This window comes from Hermetia illucens, chromosome 1 (genome assembly GCF_905115235.1).
Source record: "Hermetia illucens chromosome 1, iHerIll2.2.curated.20191125, whole genome shotgun sequence".
Taxonomy (NCBI): Eukaryota; Metazoa; Arthropoda; class Insecta; order Diptera; family Stratiomyidae; genus Hermetia; species Hermetia illucens.
Window position 1 is genome coordinate 102,584,528 of NC_051849.1, and position 21,182 is coordinate 102,605,709.

Below are 21,182 nucleotides of genomic sequence, written 5' to 3' on the forward strand. Positions count from 1 at the left end.
AAAAGTTGAATTTTGTGTAGGGAATTGATGGGAACCCCGATGAATGTACAAAAAGTTCGAGCTGGAGAATTATTTCGAAACTATTACGCACCCGAAATTCCTCACATAAGGAAACAAATAACTGTATCTAAAACGTCCATATTCCGGTTTCTCGGATTGTTTTCCTTGTGGTTTTATTTGAAAGTTTATCGGAAAATCTCGTTGATTCTAAGTTCAAATTCGAATAATATATGAATCGCAGAGGAGGGCTTCTGTAATTTTGGTCTTGACTATGTATTTAATTCGAAGGTCATGCAAAGCAACCACTCCCTGGTCAAAGAAGTATTCTAGAAGCACTTCCCAACAAAGCAAGCGCTGTATGCTGTTTTGGTAGAATTTTGTTTGCGTTTTTGAAGCGCTTCTTTTCCTATTGGGTGCGCTGAACACCCACATTCTTCCAATTGGAGATTCTTCAAATTTAAACAACACACCATCATGGCCAACCTATTTTCACCTGCCAGACAGCCACCTCACATCTGGCCACACATCCTATGCAATTCGGCGCGCAAATAACAATACACACACAAGTGACAGTTGCAGGTGTCAAAAATATCCCATAGTTGTAAATTTCTCCCTATTGGACGTACGCGGAATCCGTACGAAGCCTCCCTCCCCGTCTGGTGCCTCCGCGAAGCACCGTACTATCTCGCACACACCAGTTTCGCATTTTCGCACACCTTTCACTGCACGCGGAAACAAATTTCGCTTGGGAAAATCGTTTGGCGTTGCGATCACGTTCGCTAGTCCGCGCTCGCATGGTCTCCTCAGTTCGTGCTGTCAAATTCTCGCCGCATTTTCAGCGCAACGCCACACGGAAAAATCGGAAAATCTCGAATCAGAATTAAAACCTTTATTGCGTGCTCGCAGCCTGTTATCGAAATCGAATTTAGCGAGGAAATTGAAAAGCAGCTTCTTGTGAAATTGTCGCGCATTCGGACGGAAAGTAGTCGCTTGGAACGTGTGCGCCCCCATCGTGAGTGAGAATCGGAACCGTTCCGCAAGCGCCCCAGCAAACAGCCACCCCGTCGGCGAAACCCTTCGCCAAATATAATGTGGTCTCCCCCTTCGTGAGCGCTCCGTGGCCGTTCCTCTCCACCGTTGACCGCGACAACACCAAAATTCGCGCTCTGCAAGAAGTCGTAAAATTTACTTTTTTTTCTTTTCATTTCTGCTTTTATTTTGCATTTTTTGTTTGTCTCGTGCTCGCTGGCACCTCCGTCACTGTCATTCTCACGTCAAGTCCCGAGTCAGTCAAAATTCAAATCCGCAGATTTCATCAATTTTCGCTCGTCCTTCTGTGCCGCGCAATCCTTGCTCCATTCAGATTAGCTCAAGGAGTCTCGGAATCCCAGCTACTCACGCCAGCGGCCCTGTCGTTGGTATTTCGGTTAATCGCTCGAATCGAAGGCTTTTGTGAATCACCATTTGTGAGCCGGGACAGTTCGCGAACTCCGTCGCAGAAATGGCCAGTCCGTACGATAAAATTGTGGATATGATCAAGAAGCTGGACCTCAACGACGACACCATTGTCATGAGCCAGAAGATCCGCTCCATCGAGCAGGACTTCTGCAACATCGTCATCGACGAGGAAATGCTCAGGTAAGTCTTAGTGTGGGCAGCTGGGTCCCATCGCGGCCAAAATTGAAAGCATGCGTGCTATATGCGCCGCGGCCGCAAGAACGCTTTGATCGAGATCAAGGCCATCCAACAAACAAATTTCGCGAATCTGTGGCTGCTGGTATTTGTACCGCTTTGAGGTCACCATCCGCTAACCGTTAGGTTTCCGTACTTGGAATTCAAATCTGCACCGACATTCCGCGAAGGCAGCCCAGCAAGCACCCGAAGAGCCCAGTCTTTGTCGACAAATTAAATTAGCGGCTGTGCTGCGTCGCCTCGCTGCTCGCGGGTCCCCAACGGCGGCAAGCATAGTTGGTGTGCAGTTCCGTGCGATTGAACGCGCCGCAACAGCAAGCGTAGCGGCCCTGCCGGTGGAGTTATGCAAAACTCGTGAGGAAAGTGATTCGGAAAAGCAAAAGCGTTGCTGAAGTGACCACTCGACGCGCTCACTTAAGTGCTCTTCGGAACATATGCTCGCCCCAACTGGATGTGGGTTAAAGCTCGGCGCCAACGTAACATTCCGGTGACTGCCTATGAGTTGATTACCGTGAATGCTGGTCGGTGGAGGCGAATGCGGACCACGATCTCGAATTGTAATTACGCCGGCTCATGTTTTTTATTTACTCGAATGATTACAACTACAAACTGATGTTCGGCGTTGTTTGTTTGTGGGCCAAGTGCCTTCAATTTGGGTAAGGTCGTTGCGAGCATAACATGATTACCTGAAATTAAGAAAAATCAGGTTTTGTAAAGCCACCCTCACTAAATGTGTCGAAAAGTACAAGTCCCATTGGCAGACACCCTCAAAATATTCGATAGAGTTACGCATAGAGAAGCCTCTCTAGCTTATTGCATTATGTCGTTGTCTTCCAATCAATTCTTCGGGTAATTCCTTCAGAAAATGGAACTTGTGCAGTAAATCGATTCTACTGAGGTTCATATTCGAGATTAATAGGAGTTGGATAGGCAACGTTTGTTGAATCGATGTGCTCGCTCAGAACCGCGAGTTGAAGAAGGCGATGATTTTTAATATTCTCAAATGCTTACGCATAACCAGAGAGGAGTGTACGCACTGCAGAGATAATAGATAAAAATTAAATGGATGAAGCACAAGCTTAAAAGGCTGACAAAAGACTAATTTTCACTGCACTTGTCACACAAACATATTGCCAAGCATTGTGATTTTGAAGTTAAAAATGGAATCCGCTCCATATCAGATACAATGGACAATGATATCTTCCCCCAAACTCCTGGATTGTGAAGAAAACATTGCGTGTTTTCTCAACGAGTGTTCAAAATGTCTGCGGATCTGATTTTCAAATTCAAGAAAATGTGGTTGCTAGATTAATACGATTTGCCGTGCATCGACCGATAAGGTATTGGAGGCGTTGTACTATCTATGCCGAGGTGTCTTTATTTTTATAAGCGATATCGCTCAACACATGACAACTTCACCAATGGTAAATCTGTGCTTGCGATGTGTAATCGGAATGCTCTAATTTGTCATATCTGGGACAGAAAATGCCAATGGAGGTGTTGACTAAACGGTGAAAACGAAAATGGGTAACTAACCAAAATGAGTCGATCACTTTTGGAAGTTTTAGAAGATTGACATGAATCCACCTACCAGCAGGGATATTTTTCAATTGACCGCACCTTTGGTATCATCGGGGTCCGGATAGCTCGTGAGTTAGACCGCGAAGCTGTCGTAGTTGAAGATCTCGGTTCAAATCTCACTGGTAGCAAAGGGTTAGTTAATAATCACGCCCAAGCGCAATGCTGACCACATTGCCTCCTAAAATGTACTCTATTGTATCGTTACAGACTTGAATGAAGTGCTCTAACACGCTTCAAGGCTCTGATCCAATTGGGTTGTTGTGGCAGTAATTATTATTATTATCATAAGGAACGGGTGGATCCCGAAAATCTTCAGAACACGGTTGATAGATATGTTTTGGAGCTCTACAATGCGGCCTACTGATTTTTCAATATGTTCTAGTAAAGTTCGCTTAAGTGAATACGTTTGTCCTATTCGCTAGGCTCAGGAAATATTCAATGAAGTATATCTGGTCAGGCTCCCTTCACCATTTAAATCTAGCCATGGCCGTCTAGTATGTTATAACAGACCGCCTCGTTCTTATTGTAAAATCAGCTCCCGTCGAAAGTGTTTCATCAAAGGCAGTAGAGATGCGCGAAACATCACCTTAGTAGGTAATGTGATATCACATCATTTTTTGGAAAAAGTGATATTACAATGTAACATCACAAACATCACCTTTCATTGCAAGCAAAGCAGACGATAAGTAAAGTAATATGCATTTTCTATTGGTTTGTTTTGCATTATGTAAATAGCACAGCAATTAATTATGAATTTCGTAAGCGTGATTTAATTGCGCATTATCCAGCTAGCAGCATCACACGAAATGGTTGTTGGAAGTACCTGGTTTGCGCGGAAAGCGGTTCACAAACATACTTGGGCCTCTCCAGACGGGACCACTTTCAACCAAATTGACCACGTGTTGATTGAATGCCGCCATCTCTCAGCCATGATGAATGTCAGAACATATAGGGAGGCCAATATAGAATCGGACCACTATCTCGTTAGCATGTTGCTCGAATTACGACACCACCTACAATCCCCTCTGACAATCAGGTGAGAATTAACACTAAAGCATCCACAACATAGCCCTCCGCAACACCTATAAGAGGGAAATGGATGCCGCAATAACCGCAGTCAACAGAGGTTCCGGAGATGAAGCATCAACAAATGATCTTCACAACCACCTGAAGAACGTTATCATTGATACGGCCACAGAGATACTTGGCCCCAGCCGCAAAAAAAAGTCGGAACGGCTGGTTTGACGATGAATGTAAGCTAGCAACGGTACGGAAGAATGCCGCATACCGAGTAATGTTGCATTCTCAAAGAACGCGGGCACGCGCAGAGACTTATCACGAACTCCGTTGAGCGGAGAAGCGACTTCACAGACGAAAAAAGGAAGCCTGGGAGAACCAACAGGTCTGTGAACTAGAAAAGTACAGGGAGCAACCGCACCAGGCGCGCAGGTTTTACCAACAAGTCAGCAGGATGAAGCCTTATACACCTCGATGCTCATCCTGCCGAGACAAAGAGGGAAATCTGATTTCCGACAGAATGGGCATATTGGAGCGATGGGTTGAGTACTTTGATGAGCTACTGAACAACCAGAACATCGGCGAGTTGGAGGTCTCGCCAACTGAAGACGACGGACAAATACTGCCACCATCAAATGTAGAAGAAACAATCCGTGTAATTCATCGGCTTAAAAATCATAAGTGGAATTACAGCCGAATTGGTTAAATATGGAAGCGACCAATTACACCAAGTGGTTCATCAACTTGTGCTCAAGGTATGGGACAGCGAATCAATGCCTGACGATTGGCATCGAGGCATTATCTGTCTCATACATAAAAAGGGAGATATCACACAGTGCAGCAATTATATCGTCACGTTGCTGAGTACCATCTATAAGATATTCTCCACTATCTTGCTAGGTCGTATAGCCCCATACGCCCAGAACTTCATTGGCACATAGCAAAGAGGCTTCACTCCAGGCAAATCAGTAACAGATCAGATTTTCTCTCTGCGGCAAGCGATGGAAAAACTGTTGGAATATGGACAACAGTTGCACCATCTATTCATCGACTTTAAAGCCGTCCATGATAGCACAGTCAGGGTAAAACTGTACACGGCCAAGAGAGAATTCGGTATCCCGACGAAATTGATAAGACTGACTAGGCTGACCCTGACCAATGTGCGAGGCCAGATAAAAGCAGCAGGATCACTCTCAAGACCATTCGACATCAACAACGGTCTACGACAAGGGGATGCCCTATCATGCGTCCTCTTTAACCTGGCCCTCGAGAGCGATCCGTGATGCTGAGGTAAATGCAAGAGGTACAATCCTCTTTAAGTCCACCCAACTACTGGCCTATGCTGACGATATCGACATCATGGGAAGAACCACCCGAGACGTACAAACTGCCTTCATCCAGATCGAACAGGCGGCGCGAGATCTTGGGCTGCATATCAATTAAGGCAAGACAAAATATATGGCGGCAACGTCAGCATCGAAAACCAAACAACCAACAACATCAAATCGCACTGGTCAAATAGGAAGAATAAGGATAGGAGACTACACCTTTGAGACCATTGATAATTTCTCCTATCTAGGGTCGAAAATCACAACCGATAACAGCTACGATGAGGAAATCCGCGCACGGTTGTTGGCAGCCAACAGAGCCTATTTCAGCTTACAAAAACTGTTCCGCTCGAAACGTCTCACCATTGGATCAAAGCTCTTACTGTACAAGACAATGATCTTGCCAGTCCTCATGTATTCCTCGGAGACCAGGGTTCTTAGCAAGAAGAATTGCAAACTCTTGGCCGCGTTCGAGAGTGGAATCCTCCGAAGAATTTTTGGCCCCCTACATGAAGATGGACGATACCGTAGCCTACATAACGACGAAATCAATGAGCGATACCATGACCGTCCGGTTGTGGATAATTGCCACCAAATCAAAGGATCCTCATCATTTCAAAATGGGTTCCTGCAAGTTTTTATCCATTTCCACTATACCTGTGGCTACCCGATTTTATAATATCAAACGTGCTACATCGATATCAAATTTTGACCAGCCGGATTCCAATTGTGATGGGGTGGACGTGGATGTTGATGGTTCCGGTTCAGTAGGACTTACTTGGTTTTGTGTAAAACAAAACCCTTATTAAAATTAATTCAATGTCTGCCTGTTGGTCACATCCGATTTAATCGGTAGATAAGGACATTTCGATAGCAGGTGAGAGACCTAGGTCAGTCCATACTAGAGCAATAGTTGCAACGACGGCGTCTTTCAACCTCAGCATTCTCTCAAACATAAGTGGACGTTGCTCCGTCCTGCTTCAGTTTTATTTGCTGAAGATTCATTTTTTCTGCGTCTCCTGCAACCTTTTGATGCCTTGAAAGTTCCTATGGAAGTGTTTTGCTATACTTTTACCTTTGCCAACTATTGAAGAGATTTTTTCTAAAATTGCGCCGGAACTAGAGCGCTACCCTCCTAAACGAACAGCTCCTAGCATATTAACTGTGTTATCCCTAACAACTACTGTGATAGTATGTGCAACATTAATTTGCAAACATTTTTCAAGTTCAAGCTTGTGTGCTTTTTATGGAATTCAATACATTCCAACATCAGGGAGCATAACTTGATTTTTTGCCTATTTACATAATGAGATCAGCTAACGCTTTGGAAATTTATTCACTGACAATTTCCATCATTCTATTATAGACTTTAAGTAGGAGACTTCCCGCTTGTTCCGCGCTTTTCTAATAGGTAACTAGTACCCAAGACATGGCATTTCAACGAATTTTCTAGATTCTTTCTCCTCTACTAATCACAAAGGATGATAATCTTTAACGATCATAAGAATTAACTGATCATCCAATTGTTTTGTCCTTTTCATTGCCATCGGTTTCGTGTTCAGTAAGTACTAAACCAATACCAAGTTGCTGCTGAACAAAACGGATTGATGTAGCATCAGTGGAGAGCGTAGGTGCTAATTGTCTTGCGATAACAAAGGTTCCTCTAGTTCAACTGCTGTGAGTCGCGCAGGCTACCTTTCTAAGCTGAAACTGATCTTACAATGGAAGTAGCAATAACAACAATTTGGCTTCTTCCTCTGCGAAGTGATTCCCCAAAGGACTACATTTTCTTTTTGAGAACATTTTTAAGTTAAGGCAAAAAATAGAAATATGTATACTTACTCAAAAGTTGACACCTCTATCGTATATTCCAATATTGTCTCTCCGCGGTAAAGCTACTGCATTTTGCATTCGCTATCAAGTTCTTAAGTAATGAAAAATTGCACAATAATATCGCATCCCCTGTAGACTCGATTAATTATTTTGAGGTACGAAAGTTCCAAGTCTTGTTAGTACTGATGTTTTTATTATTTCAAATTCGGTTAGGTAGTATCTGAGAATGGGTTTGTTAAATAAATGATCAATTTCGACCCCCGCACTTCCCACCTTTCCAATAAATGTCAAAACTAAGACCGCCTTCGAAAAGTACTAACCGAGACCTTGCATTTGATACCCCACATGACTATAATTGTTGAAAAAATTAATTTCCCATCGCGTTTGTCAAGGTAGCCAATGCAATCGCAAATAATGATTTCGGCACTAATTCCCATAACACGAAACAGCTTGCAGGTATATGCGAGTGTTTCATTCATACGAACACTTTACGAGATGGAAGGACTACTTGTCACGGTTTATAACAGTTCAATTCTGATCATTCATCGGTGAGTGGAGTTGAATCAAAGCACAGTGCAGGCAACACATCGGTGCGTGTTCTTCTATCAAGTCAGAGTTTCCTGTTCACTTCTTAGTGGATTACGTACGTATTAACAGAGCCAAGATCTACCTTCGCTGTTATCGTAATATCAGTTAAGTTTGTTCTGTCACACCTTATGAAAGGGCGATAGCTCCATTGCTCATTACACTGTACTGTGAAATCCCTATGTTGGCTTAGGAATGCTACATGATAATTCATGCATCCTTCAGTCCTGTCCCATCTTTATAGATTCATACTGTCCTAAAGTATCTGTTTAATCCCTTGAAAATGAAATTTGCTTCTTAAAAGGGGTAACGTTAATTCGTGCCAAAAATCACGATCTCATGAATTGACACAGTTAAAATCTATTTATTAAAACCTATGTTGCATTAAAGCATAGAATTTGAAGAATATTGTTTTCATGAAGAAATATTAAAAAATCAAGGAACGACAGCAATTATTCGGAAGTGAAGAGTAGAATTGGGATACCCCTCATAACTCGGTGCTAGATCATCTGAAATAAAAAAAAAACAGATTTCTTTTATTAGATGATCGCTTTCCCCAGATAGCGCTGGAAGGGTTTTCCGAAATTTCAATTTTTCTCTTTTTGGGAGCACTGTGAAGTGAAAAATTCGATTTTTGTGTCTAATTTATTATTGCAAAATGAAAAATATGAACAAATATGAAAAAAAAACTTCCCAATTTTGCCTCTTAAATTATGTACAGAAGTAGTGTTCAAAATTTCAAAAGGATCGGTGCATTGACATTGAAAGCGTGAGTTGTGGGAAAAACGCTTTGAAGTTTTGAACACTAACAAATTTGGAATACAACGTTCATAAGTGAATTTTTTTCGACTTAGCTCACATTGAATCGTCGTTGCTAGGTCCATAAAGGATATTTCTATCATTCATGATGTCTAAAGCACCTTTTGCTCCTACCTACGACGAATTCTGTCTTCTTTAGTCTGTTTTTCTGCTCCCGGCTTCGCTCGGCTTGTTGCGCTTGGTCCACTACTGATTCTCTTGGCTTGCATAAAGGTTGTTTGACCTGCGTAAAACCTCCGACACATTGCTCAAATCGTTTTAGATAGGCGAGGGAGACATAACTTAATAGAAGTGACGAGGCAGACCCTGCCTGAGATGGAACGTTGGCGTAGGTGAGGACGTCAGAGCTTTTAGGGATATCTAATTGGTGGACCCCGGCGCAAAACCGCGGTGTCCGAAGTTCCTTACTAAGGCAGGCCTAGACCGAATACGGTTGATGATGATGATACTAAAGTCAACCGCATAACTGTATAAGCATATGCAACGCACTTACAATTTGCTAAGGAATTTACAGCGTAAGGGGCATCAATAACTGTCAATTTTGCTAATACTCCATCCCGAGAACAAAAATGATCAAACAGCTTAATAGGAAAGATGGATACTGCCTAAAAGCTGACAAAGGCAGTGTACTAGTAATCATAGATAAAAAAGATTACGATGAACCAGTATTTGAAAAGTTAAGATCAGGAAACTACACGACCTATTAAGCGCGCAGAAAAATTGTTGAAATAATATACATTCTTACTTAACTTAAAATGCCTAAGCCTAAGAAATTCAAGAATGTAAAACTGCAACACGACGGAGTTTCTTACGGCCTATTTGAAATAATAAAAAACTTAGTTCTTTTCCGTTGGTGTAGATGTTTATTCTTGGAAATACCGATATTTCGGGAACCACTTGTTCCCTTCATCAGTGCTAACAAGGACTTGTGAAAAAAACTTGCACCTGTATGCATGACAGAAAACTACTTTACCTTCAGAGCTCATTTCTTCAACCCGCTATACCCTCTGATAAGCGAGCTTTTAATGGCTAACCTAACACTGGCTAAGGTATGTAGATGATGGGATTGCTTTAATCGAACATACCGATAAGGAGATAATTCTACGGAATATAAAGAAGGAGCAAAAATTGCTTTTCTCGACCTCAAGATAATTCAATAATAATTCAATAACATGGAATTTGACATTTTTAGGAAAGATAGCTCGACACAAAGAACTATCATAAGTACTTCCAACCACACATAACACAAGACATGTATATCATCCATCCATGAAACACCGACTGCCAACAGTACCCCTAACCGAAGAAAGATTCAGTAAAGAACGAACGTTCATCACAGACATCGCAAAAAAAAATTGATTCCGCCCCCCGGATATCGATAAAATTATAAGGAAAAAACAGAGGATACTGTCAACGAGCATCGCTAAGGTATATACATACATTGTCCAAACAAAAACGTTGGTTCAGGCCCGAGTTGGACACTATTTTAAACGAGACAAAAAAAGCCAACCGACAGAATAGACAACATATTAGTCCATTCGGGGCGAAGCATATTATAAAAAGTCTAGGAAACACCCATTCCCGGCATGTCTAATTAATTTCTAGGTAGACGATGCGCGTTGCGATGAGCGCAAATCCGCCTTATTGATCAGAGCTGGGTTTGGCGTCGGTCCGGTACAGCATTAAGTTGATGCGGACTTAGGACCCCACAATTCTCAAAAAAAAAATTAGGATGTAATTATATAACTTGTAGGAACAAAAAGTAGTGCATAAAAATGATAGTGCCTGAACTATATCTTCAAAGCTCGTTGAAGCAGGTAGCATGTAGTAGTGAAATACGCTACGTTACATGGCTAAATCACTGATCTTGGGGATCGAATTTTACTTTTAATTTTCGAAGAATTGAAAAAGTACGGTCAGTGCAAGCAATCCATCTCTAATGAATATAGTATCTGGTTTATCAAATAGCTTTTCTCCTTTTTCGGTCATCATCCGGATAGAGACGAGAGTTTCTCAAATGATCATCTCGTATATCAAGCGATTGCTGATGGGTTTTGGGTCATTTCCAATCAACTTCGATGTTCAGACCAATTTAGCTAATGAGACGCGTCTTTCGCAATTTTCCTACGATGACTGCAAGCCCCATTTTGATTGCATATGTCGTCATTTCTTTGACTTTCAGACCTGGCAATAACTCATGACACGAAACCAGTGAGCATCGCCTGCTTTTTTCGATTGCCTGTTTTTTTTTCGATGACAAGCTGCTTCACGGGATTTCCCCAATAGCCTTTTAGGACGGATTCCCCAATTAGATTTCACCATTTGTTTATTTCTCCCTAGGTCCTGGGAAGTAGAATCCTAAACCAGTTTCCAAAGTTCCTTTCCCAGGTCTTGTGTATGTTTTGCCGGATGGGAGCGTGCCATCAAAATCGGCCTAATCTTCAGTGGGGCTTTGCTAATGTCTTTGCTTCCTTGATCTCCAGAATAAAAAATCACAAAAATTCTCAACTTTTGATTGCACAATAGAATGCAAAAAATTTATGTTCATGAAATATGTTTGGCCGTTATTTTTTCAATAAATATCTAGGTGGTGGTTCACACTTCAATATCAGTTATCATTTGCTTCTATATCTTATCTCTAATCTAGTCTATCAACGGAGAATGATTAATCAAGGCACACGCCTGGTCTTCTCCATCGGTAAGCGGGAGATCTAATCTGTTTCCATTAATACCTTCAGTATCCACCCCACGATTTATTATGATTGCGATTAATAGCTAATTAGTTTCTGCGACGACCTGATATTAGCTGGATTTTAAATCACTTCAAACTATACATTACATCCGTTGTAATCTGGATTAGCGTGATTATAGAGAGTCCCTTTTATACCTAATTCGTAATTTATATACATACGTATTGTGACAGACTACTCAGTTTACTGTCATACTGGCGTTCAACGTATATTACTACAAAATTTTATGATTTTTAGATGAGATTTAGATCATGTTAACCTTATTTGAGCAGATATCGGGATGGAGGGTATTTCAGGGCCTAGACAATGTAAAGTGGCAGCTTTATGATTTTTTTTCATTTTTTGGGTAGTGTCTGAAAATGGATCCATGAAAGAAATGATCAGTTTCCGGCATCTGCATTCTCCCTTTGGCATCAAATGTCAGAACTGCTTTGGAAAATTCTAATCGGGACCTTCATGTATTTGCATGTATTTTCTTCCTAAACTCCACGTAGAACAATATAACTCATTGCGCGGGGTTCCCAGATGGACATACAGTAAAATCAAGCTGCCGAAATCAGACAAAGGGATAAATATAACTACCTTGCTGAGAGGTCCCGCGCCAGGCCGGCTGAAAAAAACATTAAATATCGTTATAAAAAAAGGGCCATGCCAATTAGCAGTTGACGCGTCAGGGCGGATCCCGGGTTTATCGAGAAATTAGCAAGGGATGTTGATGCATGGACGGCTTTAGGACATGAGGAAATCAGTCCGAACCACACCAATTCGTGTGCCTGCTAAATATTGATACCTTCACTAATAAGACGAGGGTTTGGAGGTATCGATAACGATTGATTGTCTCACCTTGTGAGAGGAATTTATGATGAATCGAAGAAAAAATTGAACATCACTTTATCGGTTGATCTCATCTTGCGAGCTTTTTTGGTCTTGGTGAATTTTTTACCTTCCACTGTGACAACTGCACCTTGGTTTCTACCTCGTAGTCATAAACGCAATTCTCGTCACATGTAATGATGGTTTTCAAGAAGTTACCAAGATGATCTTCTTTAATCAGTCGTGGAATGAATTTGGCTGCAACCATTCTCTTCTCCAATTTTTGGGTCAAAATCCCCTGAAATTACCCAAATGAGATATCGCACTCCTCTACGATCTCTCGAGTCGTCGAACAACGGTTGGAACGCACTTTGGCCGCATAAAAATCGTCAATTAAAATTGAAGTTCTTCCTGAACGAGGGTCATCTTCTGTTGATGTTCTGCCGCCCTTGAACCGTTTAGACTACTCGTGACCCGTGAACAACTTATCAATTCATCATCAAAGGGTTGATGCAGCATTTGAAAAGTTTCCGTGAACCATTTGCCAAATTTAACGCAAACGTTGCTCCTCCTTCAGGTTCATGACAAAAACGCGAAACACCAAAAAGCAGACTTCACTAAAAAGGCTGAACAATCAGTTTGGAGAAGGCTAGAGCAACAGTGCTGGAGATTGAATCTCCTGTGTATATTCTTCTTGTATCCATTCCAAAAGAACTCATGCGCTGGATTAAATTGCTATAGCGCGATACGAAAAGTAAAGTTCGGAGTTTGACTGGTACAATATATTGAAACTGTTCCGTGTTTCTGCCGGTGTCTATTATGGAAACGTCCTCTCCATTGCACTCTATGGTTTCGGGTCTGGACAGCTACCGAAGATAACCAACGCCGCTCCGTGATGGAGACAAAGATATTGCGCTGAATCGGTTTGGTAATACCCTATGATCACACCTGGAGTAAGGATATCCGCCATCGATATGAAATTGCGCCCACTTCGATAATAACAGTTGTGCCAAGAGAAGTTCCATTGGGTTCTAAAAGAACTGTTGTGCCCCTTTAATGGTTACAGTGTACCTATCAACTATACTACGTTGATCAAACGTATAATCAACAAGGACTTTAAGATGTTCCCTATTTCCAGACGTTACAACCTGGCCCTTGGTATTAAATATTCACCCTGGTGCGTTAACCTACTTTGCACATTCGTTTCATCACTTTCTTCACAGAATCTGCAGTGTCCATAGATATCCTTAGCTGGTAATGACCAGTGAGTATTTCTACTATAATCCTAAGGCTCTTGTTTGTGAGGTTGACACAATCCTGTGATCGTTCCTCAGCTGATCATGTTCATCCCTTAGCGTCATAGCAATGAAATCCTTTCCTATTTCACAAAAGGGAATAATCCAATATGGTCTGTAACCCAGCGTATCCCAGACTTGTATTGTCCAAGTCAAATCGAGCGTCTTCTATTAAGGCATTCCCATAGCAGTTTAGAATTCATCTGGTTGGATCTAAGTACCTTGATAATTCAGAATAGCAATGTCATGCCCCCTATAGTTCCTGTGTAGGTTTAAAGAGGCACATTATCCACCACATATATTTCTGCCTGAAATATACTAGTGTGCTTACTCACTGGTTCAAAGTATGTCTTCCTCGGACCAATAGCCCTGCGCACGCTACTTTGTTGTGAGAGACTCGTCAGTGTTTCGAGGAATCAGTTGCTGATTTAAGTCGTAGGTCACTGCCACGTACTCTTAGTTTGCCCTGTTGCTCTATTGTATTTCAAGTTTCTTGTCGAAATGAAACCTCACTGTGATGCTATCCTTTGGTCTCAGTAATTGGAGAAGTGGCATCGATATAATTTCGAATCTTTTTTTTCTCAATTTAGGCAGCTCTCCGACTCGCTTATTCTCCCGGATTTACTATTCCAATGTATATTCTGCATATTTTTAAGAGTGCATTCCCATTCCTTCCCTGCTGTAAACCTGCAAATCATCAAAGCCGGTATAGTGTAATTCTCAAATATTTGACCTCTGTTTCTCTGGAGGGTAACATGCTAGATAACCTAATGGCTCTAACGTTATCAATATTGCAGTTCCTAGTGAATGAAACTTGGCCCTCCTCCACCAGATAGTAGTGATTTTCAATCCAGTATGGATTCTATCGCAGGGTGTCCTTGCATTTGCCCCATACAGATTAATATGATGGCATCGGCGAAAGATTGAACCTCTCTTAAAAGCTCATCAACTCTACATTACCGGGGTAGACAACCTTGAGTAGTGTTCATGGCAATAGAATTTGCACCTGTGGGCATGTCTACTTGCCTGCTGTCTAATATCCGGCCCATCCAAAAAGGCAAGGTGTCGCACTTACTTCGGATTGGAGCATCTCGTATCTCTGCATGCGATGCGTTATCGAAAATTCCTTCTACTAACTTAGATGTATGGGATTATGCGTTAGAGTGTTAGGTCTAATGTATGTATAATAATTGCCTAAGGACTTCTCAATTTTTTGAGTACAAATTGGCCTCAAAGATTTAGAGTGAAGGGAATCGTTTTTGCTCGCTATAGAAATAAAGACCCGAGGCTATGCTGCCCCTTACCACCCTACTACCGTCCTTCTTCTGTTTGTCCTGTTTTGGGCTTTAGCTTTGTATGTTCAATCCTTTCACAGAATTTTCTGAAACTGTTTCGGTTTGCTTCCTCGATTCATTTTTATACCTTGGCTAGTACCCAATATTTGTTCGCCCGGTTGATGAACTTTTGAACCGCCGTTCTCATTCTGGTTAGGTTTCTATTCATGCTTGATGACGTGGCTGTCGTAGGCAGACAGCTGGTATGATATGCATCAATAACAACTCTCCTGAGCTCTTCCACCACTCCGGTTCCAGTTGGCTCCTGATATCACCATCCACCTCTAAATGAGCCATGTTATTGCTTAGGTGCCTTATATAGGAGTCCCGATCTGTTCTGGGATACCATACGATATTCCACATTAGCCGTCCTAATTGCCGAGCCTCATTATTTTGCGATCCGACATAAAGGGATCTTTCGACAACTCTCAATTCTTTGATTTATAAGAGTATTCCTTAGAGTTATGCCTAGTATCGCCTGGCTGGTGCTGATCACGTAGTAGCCTAATGCTACGATTACCTCCCGAGCTCTCCTCCGGCTTCCAATGGAACTTGAACAGCCACGTGGTCTCCACTCGGGAACACTGAAAGACTCATATATATGAAATTGCGTTTAAAAATGGGTAAGCCCTTGGTTTTTCACAAGATGAATTCCAAATTATCTGCATAGTTCCTCCTTGCAGTCGACAGATTTGTCCCTTATAGTTTTTATATCATGGAGGTTTACCTAGACTATCTTTGTGCTGACCATTGGCTCCATTAATGCTTGGAGTTCCTATCCAATGTCGGGGTAACGTCCTCTGACATGATACTTCTCTGTATCTTGCTAGCCGCTCTAAGCTCTAGAAGGTCTAGGTCGTCCAGCTTCTCCTCCTTGAACAGCAGATCCTCTTCTCTGCTAGATCCTGCTCCTTCGGTCTCTATGCCTCAGCGATTCCTTAGAGGAGCTCAGATGACTTCGCACTCGATGTTTTCTCAGAAGGATCATGCTTCGATTTCTCCATGTACGGGCGTTTAATCGGTCATTTACTTCGATCGTGAGGAATTTTCCTTTGCTTTACACTTTGTTTTTAAAGACTCTCCTCAACCACGTGTAAAATCTATCGGGCTGGAAGATCCTCCGTCTCAAGGTTTTGCAAAACGTTGACCCTTACTTCCAATATATCATCCCCGGGACCTTTCGACAGTTCTGTTCCGTTTCAGCCGGGCAATTTAGAGACCATGGTGTTCTCTTTTCGGTTGCACTGTTGAGCGCTTAGGTCTTTCTTGATATTTCCGCTTAGGTCTATCCTGATCTTTCTTAAGGGGGAAGTAAGGGTTTTAACGTAGAAAAAAACACTTTTGTGAATTTTTTTTTAAACAATGAAAAGTGCAAATTTATTTAAACTTTTTGTACATTATTAAGTATATTTTTAACAATATTTCGTAATTTTTTCAAGCTGAAATATTGAAAAATAAGCCGGTGACAGCGCTTGCCCCAGCAGCACGCCTTGAAAGAAAAACAATTTGCGGTGTTCACTGTTTCGCGGTCGGAAATTATCTGAAATCAAAAACCATTAAAATTTAGTCAAAGTATCATTAAATCCTCATTCTCAGATTATTTTTTTTGCATTAAAAAATTTTTGGTGGCCATCCAAAGTGTACACTGCTTTTTTTCACGAAAAATTCCGCCATTTTGTGGGTGGGAAACCTCCTTAATGTAAAAAAATTTTTAACTAGACGTTGGGGGAGGTATTTTATATGTATAAAATGTTTACCACATTTGAAATGAATCGGTCAAGTAGTTTTTAAAATGGCAGTGAAGACGGACTTTGAAAAAGTAGTTTTGAGAAAAACGGGTTTGAAAGTTTACGAAGTGAAAAAGTGAAGAAAACAATTTTTTTTCTACTTACACAGAATCATCGATCCAAGCTCCACAAAGTAAAGTCTCTGCAACATCTGCGTTGTCTTCAGCCTCTTTTTTTCCAAGTTTTTGCTTTATCCTGGCTTCTCTGCTCTGCTGCTCAGCTCGGATCTCGGCCCTCTGAATGCGGTTACTATCCTCCAATCTTGCGTAGTTTTTTTATTTGGATTAGGCCTTGCTTTCGATCTGCACAAATATGTTCTTGCACTTTTTCCGTCTTCTCTCGAAATTTTACTAAATCTCGGTATTTTTGAACAGAAAATTTCTGGAGTAAATTATAAAATCACAAGCGAACGATAGCACGTACAACGACAAACTGATGCTCCTCTCTCGTTTAAAAATATTCTACAGTGTATAGTCTACACACAAATATAAAATGGGTCTTAATAGTTTTAGTTACCTGAGTTAAAATAAAAAATTTTTCGAAACACAATAGACTAAAACGATAGAAGTGAATAAGCAGTATACCTGCTCGACAGCTGCACTACCTTTCCGAGCGCCCGCCCCTCCCAGAGCTACAGAAAGGACACCAGATTAACTAGACAATAACTTCTAAAGTTTTGTTCAGATCGATTTAAAATTTTTGAAAAATATTCTTCAAATGTTTAACAATAAGATAAGACAAAATCGATTTTTTTAAGGATCTCATTCGGTTCCACGGATACTTTCAGGTAACCCAGATACTATTTAGCGCCTGCACCACTAAAGTCTGTCTCCTTCCTGACGTCTGATACCCTTACCTCATAGGTATTTTTGTTGGCCCATGTCGGGGCTTATTAGAACTGAACGTGTTACTGCAATTTGCAACAATAGCTAACACTGTTTTTGCAACGGTGTATTTTAATCAAACTTTCATAGTTCCTATGAAATCAATTTAAAACCCTCAGTGATAAACTCCCTTACGTCAAATGTTATTTGCCTTTGCATCAATTTCTTTATTCTCTGTGCAGTTTCCAATAACAAACTAAAAACAGAATATCTAACTTACGAACAAGTCATCGCTACTTTATCCATCGTCATGACGATCTGTCATAAATATGTGTAAAAATAGCCACCGCATACGTATTCGCAGAAGAAAAATGAACTCATATTTTCCCTCGATCAGTCGCAAAGGCAATCATAATATTATTTATATTTATATGTCATTATTATTATTACAACTGTAAACATAAGATTTCACAATTCCCATTCCAGTAAATCGATGGAATACATAAACGACCAAGTACTACAAGACTCAGACGCTTCATTAAAATTCGCCATTCTATTTGCATCTCGCCCATTCGACTCACTGGCTATGAATGATATCAAAGTCCGTTCAAAGATGCTTACCATCCTACAAGAGAACTACCGCAGTGCTGACGACTTTCGGAAGCAAGATCGAAGAATTCTATACAACTCGATAACCCTTTTGGGGGAATATTATCACCGCATAAGACTGGTGAATGGTGTACCCATAACAGTACTAGGCGAATCGCTCCTGGAGCAACTAATAAAAGAATTGAGTCTTGGATTGGATGGCCTCATTCACCCTGTGGACTATAAACTGGCAAAACTTATACTGTCACAGGTAAACTGGAATGTTCTCCATAATTTAAGCCTTGATGGATACTAATCAAAACGATTATTATTAACTCGATGTATCTTTTTCAGATTACTCTAAACGGGTCCCTGTTACGCCCAAAACACAAAGAAGCACTTGATGCTCTGCTCTTCCTAATTCGCCGAAGTCTCATTGAACTCCCAACGCTAACTGAAGCTGTGAAAGCTCTTCTGCTTATGACGCTTGACCTGTACTATAATGACTTCAACAATTTGGGTGACAATTTGGAAACAATGTACACAAAATACTTGATTGAAGAGGAGAATTCAGAGCCAGCATCACTTAATACCACTCTAGAACCAAATCGCGAAATTCTTCCTCCCGACGACCAAGGGGAGCACAGTCCTGAAATCATGAAATCAAAGTGGAGCGAAGAAGTGCCTGATGCTTTCGTTAGTAGTTTCATTGAGAATGATAGTCCCCATTCAGCAACAGATCTGCATTCACCATCCAACACGGATCAAGATCGTCTGTCGCCTGTTCACAAGACAAATAGCAACTACAATATGGGATATGACGATGACAGACATAGCATCCGCAGCGAGGGCGGCAGTATAAGACTTTATAATGTAAACGATAGACTGAGGCGTGCTCAACGCAATAATGGCGGTAACGGAGGTGGCTGGGAACGGAACTACAATTCATATGACCGTAATCGTCGCAGTAGCAGCCGAAATAGCAATAATCAATACGATAATAATCGTAACTACCGCAACAAAAACAACCGCGGCTACAACACTTACAATCGCCCGCCACGTTTCAGTAATAACGAGCTGTGGCGAAATGGAAGTGACTACGGCGGCAGTAGACAAAATCTACAGGGCTCAAACAGCCGAAGTTCGTCACAAAACCGGGATCGTTATCCTCCACGATCGCGTTACGACAATTATGGCGGTCGAAGTGCTAGTCCAACGTCCAGCAAACAGTCATTTTCCAATCCAAAGGGTAAAGATAACTTCAATCGTCACAATGGATTCAACCGCAATCCACAACAGCAACAGCATCGACAACAGAGTCGAAATTTTGCTCACAATCGCAGCAATCGCTACGGCAGCCATAACAGTTTGACAAGTGATACAGGGACCTGGGAGCGTCGAGGACGTCGTCGGAACTCACGCGGCAAAAGTGAGGATTACTACTCAAACGACGATACTCGAAGTTTGCACGACAACCAGAACGATGACGACTGGCACGCCCCCACTGAGAGCAATGAACTAATTAAGAACGCTCGCAACACGACAGACTACATGAAGTTTCTGTCGAAGAAATAATAGTCATACATGTCGCCATTTAGCTCTAACTGTAACTCAATTTCTCAAATTGTTTATATTTGCTTTCCGTAGCAATGTTGATTATTGATTGTATACTCGATTTGATTACACAAACGGTTTGTGTATGTAAAAATTATGTTTGTTTTGTAGTAGTAAAATTTAGAATTAGTATATTTTAGAGCATGTACTTTCATCATTGGTCGGTCCAGATAAATACTTCGACTAAACGTTTGCGCGATGCAACACTTTCGAAAGCAACAAAATCCATTATAGCGCGAGTCTTCTACCGCTGATTGCTAATCGGCCAAGTATTTATTTTCTACGCTTTTTACATTTAGACAGTTTGACCGTTTCTATGATTTTTTTGAGTAAATCTCGTGATTTCTCTCACAAACGCAATCTCCCAGGACTTCAATTTTTTGTTGCTTTCCAGCGAGTAAATTGTCTCATCTCTTATACATATTTACATACATTTTAGATATAAGGTTAAAATAATGCTAGAAAAAATTTTTGTAAGAAATTGATTGTTTATAGAATGTTTACGATAATTGTAACTGAGAACCTAGTATTAAAGAAGAAAATATTTTGACATCAATTGAAAGTGGTTTCATTCCCTTTGCATCCCTTCTGTTATGTTAGGGGGCCAATATTCGCGACCGTAGTAAGTGCACTTGGACCACATGACTTTATTAAACTCGATGAAGGTTGCTGGTGATGTGTCACCTGATCCGAACTGTCTTAGCGGCCCAGAAGATATTATCATTATCTATTTTACTTATCTTCTGTGTTTAATGCTGATATTTTATCATTTGTTGAGTTGATTTATATACGTGTAAATTTCTTAAAGTATGTAAAGCCTGTCAGATCTTATCAGTTTACGTATTTACGGTGAGATTATAATTATGTGGGCCCAATACTGGACCCGGTTCTGATTGTAAACGACCGTCCTATTTCTGATTTTTGTAGGAAGATTAGAATATATGATAATATTTGGCTAAGTTTTGTGTTCTTACTTTATTCGAAAACTATTGCTAGCAATTCATAATTATGTGGCTATTTTCCGCAACATTAAAGGACGTTGAATTTTTTCAGATTGAATACATGATCGATAGAAGGCAATAATCCAATTTGAATGAAGGCCTTGAAACGTGTGAGAGCACTCCGTTTCAAGACGATAACAATAACCTGGGAGGCAGTCTAGTCAGGGATATGCAATACAATTTTTAATAAGAAGAAGCAAAAAATCCGTGCGGTAAATAGTATTTACCGAGAATTTCAAAATTTTGCATTAATGCAGAGCCCATGAAACTGGAATTTAAGAAGTATTTTGTTCTTGTCATAGAATGCAATCCTGCGATACA

The 21,182-nt window shown here is 41.0% G+C and overlaps 1 protein-coding gene and 1 long non-coding RNA gene across 2 annotated transcripts; one reads left to right on the top strand and one right to left on the bottom strand.

Moving 5' to 3' along the window:
• Window positions 1-575: 575 nt before the first annotated feature.
• Window positions 576-20,416, top strand: LOC119655740 (homeobox protein 5). Its single transcript, XM_038061793.1, has 3 exons — window positions 576-1,638; window positions 18,145-18,517; window positions 18,601-20,416. Exons 1-3 carry the CDS (start codon window positions 1,502-1,504, stop codon window positions 19,819-19,821), a joined length of 1,731 nt encoding a protein of 576 aa, XP_037917721.1. The 5' UTR covers window positions 576-1,501; the 3' UTR covers window positions 19,822-20,416.
• On the bottom strand, window positions 16,440-18,138 carry LOC119655747. Its single transcript, XR_005249949.1, has 3 exons — window positions 17,691-18,138; window positions 16,940-17,309; window positions 16,440-16,587 (listed from the first exon to the last, which is right to left on the bottom strand). It is a non-coding gene; the product is annotated as an uncharacterized LOC119655747 (long non-coding RNA).
• Window positions 20,417-21,182: the final 766 nt, after the last annotated feature.